Source organism: Borostomias antarcticus (genome assembly GCF_949987555.1).
Source record: "Borostomias antarcticus genome assembly, contig: scaffold_128, whole genome shotgun sequence".
NCBI lineage: Eukaryota > Metazoa > Chordata > Actinopteri > Stomiiformes > Stomiidae > Borostomias > Borostomias antarcticus.
The window spans coordinates 298,968-307,931 of record NW_028175670.1 but is presented as its reverse complement, the minus strand read 5'-3'; the positions used below and the strand labels follow the sequence as shown (position 1 = coordinate 307,931).

Below are 8,964 nucleotides of genomic sequence, written 5' to 3'. Positions count from 1 at the left end.
CAGGCTCCTCCCCCCCAGGTGTAGAACGGGCCGGTTTCTATGCTCCTTTGTGCCAGCTGCCATCACACTGCACAACAAGGACCTCTCCCATTGATTGATGTTGCTCTCTGTGTGTCTGCCCTGACCCCTCTCACCCCCCACCCCCCCCCCCCACCCTGACCCCTCTCACCCCCCAACCCCCCCCCCCCCTGACCCCTCTCACCCCCCAACCCCCCCCCCCCCCCCGCCGCCTCCCTCTACTTGCAGCTTGCACTTGCACTTTTAATACTGACTGACGTTGATGCATATTTTACTATTTTAGATTCATAATTTACCATTAGGCTATAGCACAGCTAGTTTTAGAGGATTGAGACACTTGTTCTTATTGTATTTATTTGATTCTATATTGTCTCTTTTAGTTCGGTACACTGACATGTCCTGCATGTTTTCTTCCTGCTCTTTTCCTGCCTGTGCTGTGTGACAACCAAATGTCCCCATCCAGAGATCAATAAAGGCTTTCGTATCGTATCGTGGCTTTTGACAGCAGCTTGTCTGTCAGCGTGTCTGGAGAGGGAGGTGGGACTGACCTCCTTGTGCGTCTGCCATGATGAAATGTTGTGGTAGCATATTATAATAATACCGTAGCTATCCTCAAGACACCGCAGTACGCCATTTGTAGATAATGATCTCACTATTAACGAGTAGTTTGCAAACAGAAACGGTTCATACAAACAGTACATGCACAGAACAACTGTATGAGGCTGGTTCAGTGTATATTGACTCATTATTTACTGATCATTCAGAATCGTTCCCTAGCACGACGGCTTCTTATTAGATTATGTACGAATGGTTCATTAATGGCAATTTGAAGGTATAATTATTACAGTGCCCGCAATAGAACGTAACCTGTTTAACAGTGAACAAACACAAGCCTTTGTGGATGAAGCCAGTGAATCCTCAGTGGGGTGTGTGGACGGCCAGGCCTGTAGGCTGGTGACGGACGCGCTCATCACTCTGCTCTGTCACACTGTCCACCCTCCTCCCCAGGGCTGCTCAGTTGGAACGATACAAGGGCAGCGTAAGTCGGTTACTGGCGAGAAGCGAGGGAATAGGAGAGGGAGGAGGGAGAGGGAGGGATGGACGTGGAAGAGAGAGGGATGGGAAAATGCAAAGTCGAGTGGTTGCCTGGTTACCGATGGCTGTTTATCTCTAGCCCTGCCCCCTTCAGCCTGATTGTGTGTACAAGTGGAGAGGACAGTTGAAGAGGACCACACACTTACACTCTCTACACACTTACACTCTGTCTCTTTCTCTCTCTATCACACACACGCGCACACACACACACACACACACACACACACACACACACACACACACACACACACACTAATAGCCTGATACTCACGCTCAGCTCCTGAGTAGTCAGTGTGCACCCAATCTCATGCTCTGAGATTCTGATCAGTAATATGACATTGATTTGCTAATCAGCAGAGTGGATAAGTGCTTAGTGCTCAGCCAGCTGTGGAGAAAAATGTCCTCCCTTTGTAAGTAGACGGCTGTAGTAGCAAACTTTGATTCCTTTCCTTCCTCCCTGGTTTTTCTAACAATCATTCTCTCTCATAGTCCTCCGGGTCCCAGAGTGACGTGGTGGACGAAGCCCTTGAAGAAGTGGTTCTGATTCAGCCCGGCCCGGCCCACCTCTCCTCCCCCCCCCCCAGGCCTAGACGCCCCTGCCGCCATGTCCGTGCCCTCGGCGCACGAGTTCCACTGGCAGAGCCTGGCGCGGCTGCCCAGCGGGCGGGTGTACCACTCCCTGGCGGAGGTGGGGGGCCACATGTACATGCTGGGGGGCTGCGACGCCGCGGGAAGGCCCTCCCCCGCCCTGGAGCTCTACTCCCCAGAGGTGGGTCACCCGTCAGGGAGCCATGCCCCGTTCCTCTCACCCGGCTGAGTGATACGGGACGCTGTGCGCCCAACCCTCCATTAACCTCCACCTGCTCTAGGAGCCCAACCCTCCATTCACCTCCACCTGCTCTAGGAGCCCAGCCCTCCATTAACCTCCACCTGCTCTAGGAGCCCAACCCTCCATTAACCTCCACCTGCTCTAGGAGCCCAACCCTCCATTAACCTCCACCTGCTCTAGGAGCCCAGCTCACGGGTGGAATTGAGAGAAGGTGCCCGCGATGAGCCCGAAAGTTAGTTTCACGGTTGTTAGTAATACATTTACATTACAGTTATTTAGCTGACGTTTTTATCCAAAGCGACTAATGATAATTGCATTTAACGTAGGAAGAGCCAATGTACTACTACTCACCAGAACTCACAAGTGCATCTCCTTTCTAAAACAAGTGACTAAAAGCATGATCTAGTGCTGAAGTGCAAGAATAGCAAACTAAAATACAATTCGCTTTATTCAGGCAGCGGCCATATTGGTCAAGTCTGACGTAATTGGTGGGATGAATGAGGAAGTGCCCGTTGACTTCAATGTTAAAAGTTCACTGTAAAAACACCACTTCAAGAACCAAAATAGTCAAAATAACAGAACATGCTGAATACACTATCGGGGTTACAACCTCATCATTACCAGACTCTGATTGGTTTTCACTGCCGTTGTTTTCGCGTTTGGAAATACATGGAGGTGAATGCAGCTGACGGCTAACTATGGCTCATTCACCTCCATGTATTTAACTAACTATGGCTCATTCACCTCCATGTATTTCCAAACGCGAAAACAACGGCAGTGAAAACCAATCAGAGTCTGGTAATGATGAGGTTGTAACCCCGATAGTGTATTCAGCATGTTCTGTTATTTTGACTATTTTGGTTCTTGAAGTGGTGTTTTTACAGTGAACTTTTAACATTGAAGTCAACGGGCACTTCGGCATCCCAGACTGACCAATATGGCTGCAGGCGAATAAGGCGAATAGGCGCTTAATGATGTCGTGTCCTCAGGGCGACCGCTGGCTGAGTCTGCCCCCCATGCCCACCCCTCGCGCGGGCGCGGCCGTGGCGGTGCTGGGCAAGCAGGTGCTGGCGGTGGGCGGCGTGGGTGAGGACCAGCGCCCCCTGAAGGTGGTGGAGGTGTACAACACGGAGGAGGGCCGATGGAGGAAGAAGAGCGCTCTCCGGGAGGACCTGATGGGCGTCGCCATCACCGTGAAGGGTGTGTGTGTGTGTGTGTGTGTGTGTGTGTGTGTGTGTGTGTGTGTGTGTGTGTGTGTGAGGGGCTTGAACACAGACATGCATATCCACACTCTCGCACACTAAAACTGAAAAGACCCTTTTTTACTTATATGGTATCTCCTCGCTCTGTCCCTCACTCCCTCCTCTCTCTCCTGGCCGTGGTCTCTCTCTGTGTCCCTGGCCGGGGTCTCTCTCTGTGTCCCTGGCCGGGGTCTCTCTCTGTGTCCCTGGCCGGGGTCTCTCTCTGTGTCCCTGGCCGTGGTCTCTCTCTGTGTCCCTGGCCGGGGTCTCTCTCTCTGTGTCCCTGGCCATGGTCTCTCTCTGTGTCCCTGGCCGGGGTCTCTCTCTGCAGATGGCCGTGCTCTGGCCGTGGGGGGCATGGGGTCCGACCTGCTCCCTCGGAACGTCCTGCAGCAGTATGACCTGAGGAAGGATGTGTGGGCACTGCTGCCCCCTATGCCCACCCCTCGGTATGACGCCTCAGCACACCTGCTGGGAAGCAAGATCTACGTTGCAGGTACAGGAAAGTGTGTGTGTGTGTGTGTGTGTGTGTGTGTGTGTGTGTGTGTGTGTGTGTGTGTGTGTGTGTGTTTGCGCGTGCAGGTGTAAGTGTGTGCATGGTTGTGTGTGTGTGTGTGTTTGCGCGTGCAGGTGTGAGTGTGTGCATGGTTGTGTGTGTGTGTGTGTTTGTGCGTGCAGGTGGGAGTGTGTGTGTGTGTGTGTGTGTGTGTGTGTGTGTGTGTGTGTGTTTGTGCGTGCAGGTGTGAGTGTGTGCATGGTTGTGTGTGTGTGTTTGCGCGTGCAGGTGTGAGTGCGTACATGGTTGTGTGTGTGTGTGTGTGTGTGTGTGTGTGTGTGTGTGTGTGTGTGTGTGTGTGTGTGTGCGCGTGCAGGTGTGAGTGCGTACATGGTTGTGTGTGTGTGTGTGTGTGTGTGTGTGTGTGTGTGTGTGTGTGTGTGCGCGTGTGTTAACTGTATGTTCTCCTCTCCAGGTGGACGTCATTGTAAGCGTTCATTGAAGGCTTTTGAGGTGTTCGACACAGAGACACGATCCTGGACTACACTACCCAGCATGCCGTGCAAGCGCTCCTACGGGGGCGTGGTCTGGGACAGTGCAGGCAGGCTGTGTCTGCTGGGGGGGCTGCGGAGGGGGGCCGGACACCAGAGCTCCAAGTTCACCAAGAACGTCAACATCTATGACACCAACCAGGGTGAGAGACCAGTAACACACACACACACACACAATCACACACACACACACACACACACACACACACACAATCACACACACACACACACACACAATCACACACACACACACACACACACAATCACACACAAACACAATCACACACACACACACACACACAATCACACACACACACACAAACACAAACACACACAATCACACACACACACACACACACACACACAATCACACACAAACACAATCACACACACACACACACACACAATCACACACACACACAAACACAATCACACACACACTAACAATCACAGACACACAAACAATCAAACACACGCACAAACACAATCACACACACACACACACACACACACACAAACACAATCACATACACACACACACACACAAACAATCACACACACACACACACACAAACAATCACACACACACACACACACACACACAGACACACACACACACACACTTCAGCAGGTCTTACACAGTTTGGCAGAGACGGTTTGACGGTCTCATCAACTCTTTCCTCGTTCATATAAACAGAATTCTCATTCTACTGTAAGTCGTATTAAACCACAGTGTCCAGTCATCGTCCTGCACATGTAATATTCCCTCAGGGTCTGAAGCCAGCTCACATATCCCATATTCCTGTGCAATTACTTATCTTTCCATCCCTCCAAGAAGTCGCTGAATAACAGATGGTCAAATCCAGATGGGACCAAGAATAGAGAAGAGAATGCATTAATATCACAGTAGAACAGATCGATAGGTCATTTCAGACGGGGGGGTTTTGTGTCCCATATTGGGATAGTTGGGAATGAGAGAGGAGCAGTGGACGTCTGACTGTCCATCTGGAACCAGTCTGACTTACAACCATAGAGAGCACACACACACACACACACACACACACACACACACACTATGGGTGTAATACCGTATGTGCCAGTGTAACTAACACTCAGTGGCTTCACCACGTGCTGTAACTTCTCTACCTGAAGTGTGTGTGTAAAGGTACTCTGGCGAGCGGGTAACCAGGTGTGTGTACGGGCTCATGTTATGAGTGGATCGCATTTGAGGTGTCAGATGTGCCAGTGCCGCTGTGTGCACCAGTAAACACGTATCCGCCTGCACGTTAGGTCAGCGGGCATTAGAAGCACCCAGGTCAGCGGGCACTAGAAGCACCCAGGTCAGCGGGCACTAGAAGCACCCAGGTCAGCGGGCACTAGAAGCACCCAGGTCAGCGGGCACTAGAAGCACCCAGGTCAGCGGGCACTAGAAGCACCCAGGTCAGCGGGCACTAGAAGCACCCAGGTCAGCGGGCACTAGAAGCACCCAGGTCAGCGGGTACTAGAAGCACCCAGGTCAGCGGGCACTAGAAGCACCCAGGTCAGCGGGCACTAGAAGCACCCAGGTCAGCGGGCACTAGAAGCACCCAGGTCAGCGGGCACTAGAAGCACCCAGGTCAGCGGGCACTAGAAGCACCCAGTTGAAAGATAAGAATAATTCTTTGCACTCAATCAAATTCCAGGACCCTTCTTTCATAACTTGTCCTAGATAGATCCAACATCGGTGTCTGACCTCAAAAATGCTCCATATTAATGCCTGTGAATTTCGAATGGGATGTCATAAAAGCTGCGGTACTGTAGGTGTAATGTGTACAGTAGGTGTCCCAATACTTGTGTCAATGTACAGTAGTGATGTACAGTAGTGAATAGTACAGTAGTGAATAGTACGTTCTCAGTATCCTTACATTTTTACATTTCGTTCTGTGCTGTTTTCTGTCAGCAGATGTTGCAGGCAGGTCATTTAGACGTGAATTAAATTTATATTTCTAGCATACTCTGTATCGTTGTCGATTATAATTATGTGCAAAATGACGACCAACATTTAATTTAATAACTAGGAAGTGCATTTTACATTGTTGAAGCTCTATTGCTAGTTCTTGAAAATGTTTGGCCTCCTCAATGACCGGGTTCTTGTGTATAAAATGTGCTCATGTTTATTAGTAGTGAAGCAATACAATAATTCATACTGTCCATAACCCTGACCCTGACCCATAGACACCCTAACCCTGACCCTGACCCTAACCCTGACCCTGACCCATAGACACAGGCCCAAGATATCTGTACATTCAAATGGCTTCACAGACATTTTGAATTTCACTAATAAACTAACAGAAAACATCCACTCAAGTGTGCACAACTGTACCAACAAAAAACTAAACTTGAGTGCATAATATGGTATTGAATAGAATATTATAACCACATAGTGGTCAGTGCATAGTATTTTGTCAAGGTCAATTATTTCTATATTGAAATTGCATTAGACGCCTCAATAATCAGTCCATGTAGGCCATACCACATCAATAGCTACAATGCATAATGTGGCATTATTAAGTGAATATCAAGACAGTAGATACATACAACCGTTCATAAATCAACCTTTATTACTAAATTGATTAACAAACCTGTTACCTAACATAATTAGCCAACTTTGCCATCTAATGAAAGGAGGATATTTTTACCCTTCAATTTAGCAAGAGCAGTGAAGTCAGATTTAGCCTGTGTTTTTAGGGCAGTACTGTATGTGGTTAGGGTTAGGGTTCGGGTTAGGGTTAGGGTCCGATGGGCAGTGAGGGTTAGGGTTCGGGTTAGGGTTAGGGTCCGATGGGCAGTGAGGGATGCACAATTATGAGTTTTAATGCCGTTCATGTGTGAGAATGATGATTCTGTGTAAGTTGAGCCCAACATTGTGAGGATAAAAAGCATGGCTGACTTCATTCATACAAGATATCGGAGAGGAGGAATCAAAAGTGAAGATGACAGTAAGCCGGCTGGTCATCGGCTGGTCAGACGATATCGTGGTGCATCTGATGGAGCCTTTCCTGAGCAAAGGAATAAATGTAACGACAGACAATTTCTTCATCCCGTTGGCACTGGAAAACAATCTTTTAGCGGACAAAACCACCATTGTTGGCACAATGAATAAAATCAGACGAGAGATGCCCCCCAAAGTGACATGTAGCTCACCCTGGCACAGTGCCTGCGTCACACCCACTTGATGCCTATGCCACGCCTGTGTGACGCCTGTGTGACACCTGGTGCTCCATTGTGAGTCTATGTAAATGACATGTGTGCTTTTAGTGGTTTGATGTCATAGCGTGGTTTTCAGTAAGTGCTAGTGAGGCATTTGAGTATAGTTCGGTGGCACGTATTACACCCCATACACACACACACACACACACACACACACACACACACTCACACACACACACACACACAAGCCTATGACACAGTCTCACATGCGCCTCCCCAATCTAATCTAAGTGGAGATGAGATGGGGGATGAGAAAGCTGGAGCAGGCGTGTGTGTGTGTGTGTGTGTGTGTGTGTGTGTGTAGGGTTGCTCTGTTTAAATTACAGGATTCAGAAACAGATTGCTTTATTATCCCTCTTCAAAATGTCCAATCCCTCTGCTAGCCAGCCACGCTCTCTATGTGCTAACCCCATCTCCCGCTCACGCGCTGCGGCGTGTTACATCCACAGCTCCACAATGGCCCCATTGTCTGGAAATATAGGTCTGAATCACAACAAGCTGAACAATAGATGACCCAGAGAGAACGCCCTGGGAAGACTGACCGCACAGAGGCCCGCTGCAAACTCCCACAATCTCTCTGATGTAGTTGTCCTGGTCTGCCCACACGGGGGGAGCACAGAGGAGCGCTGGCCCACCTGGTCTGCCCATACGGGGGGAGCTCAGAGGAGCGCTGGCCCACCTGGTCTGCCCATACGGGGGGAGCACAGAGGAGCGCTGGCCCACCTGGTCTGCCCATACGGGGGGAGCACAGAGGAGCGCTGGCCCACCTGGTCTGCCCATACGGGGGGAGCACAGAGGAGCGCTGGCCCACCTGGTCTGCCCATACGGGGGGAGCACAGAGGAGCGCTGGCCCACCTGGTCTGCCCATACGGGGGGAGCACAGAGGAGCGCTGGACACAGCGAGCTCCACTGAGTAACGAGAAGGAGCGTCTTAGATGCCAGCGGCCAACGATAAACAACAACAGCAGCAGCAACAACAACAACAACAACAAAGCACCCGGAAGCGCCGGGCAGCCAGCCAGCCGCGCCCTACGTCCTCTCCACCGCCCAGCGCCTCCGCCCGGAAACCACAGAGAACGGCGTGAAGACAACTCTGAGAGAACACGTCTTTCTCTCTGCTAATTCTGTTCATCTCTCTCTCACACACACACACGCACACACACGCACACACACACACACACACGCACGTTCACTGCACATTAAAGACTGGATCTGGAAACACAGAAACAAGGCATAGCTCGTGCAAAGACCTTCCAGGTGTTTGAAAAAGTTTGACGTTCTGGGGAAATACTTTCCCTCTCGGGAGGTTTTCAGGATATTGCTTTTCTTTTCCACCCATAATCACAGTTTCCTCTCTAATCACAGCCCCCAGTCTCTCTAATCACATCCCCCAGTCTCTCTAATCACAGCCCCCAGTCTCTCTAATCACAGCCCCCAGTCTCTCTAATCACAGCCCCCCGTCTCTCTAATCACAGCCCCCAGTCG

The 8,964-nt window shown here is 50.4% G+C and overlaps 1 protein-coding gene across 1 annotated transcript in view; it reads left to right on the top strand.

Annotated features, from left to right (window-relative positions):
- Positions 1-1,717: 1,717 nt before the first annotated feature.
- The window catches only part of klhdc8a (kelch domain containing 8A), a gene marked incomplete at both ends in the record, with an annotated part of 10,988 nt that continues 3,741 nt past the window's right edge, over positions 1,718-8,964 (top strand). Inside the window, 4 exons of the mRNA XM_084463224.1 lie at positions 1,718-1,882; positions 2,932-3,142; positions 3,515-3,679; positions 4,155-4,373. Of these exons, the coding sequence (XP_084319350.1) occupies positions 1,718-1,882; positions 2,932-3,142; positions 3,515-3,679; positions 4,155-4,373 (760 nt within the window). The remainder of the gene's footprint in view (positions 1,883-2,931; positions 3,143-3,514; positions 3,680-4,154; positions 4,374-8,964) is intronic.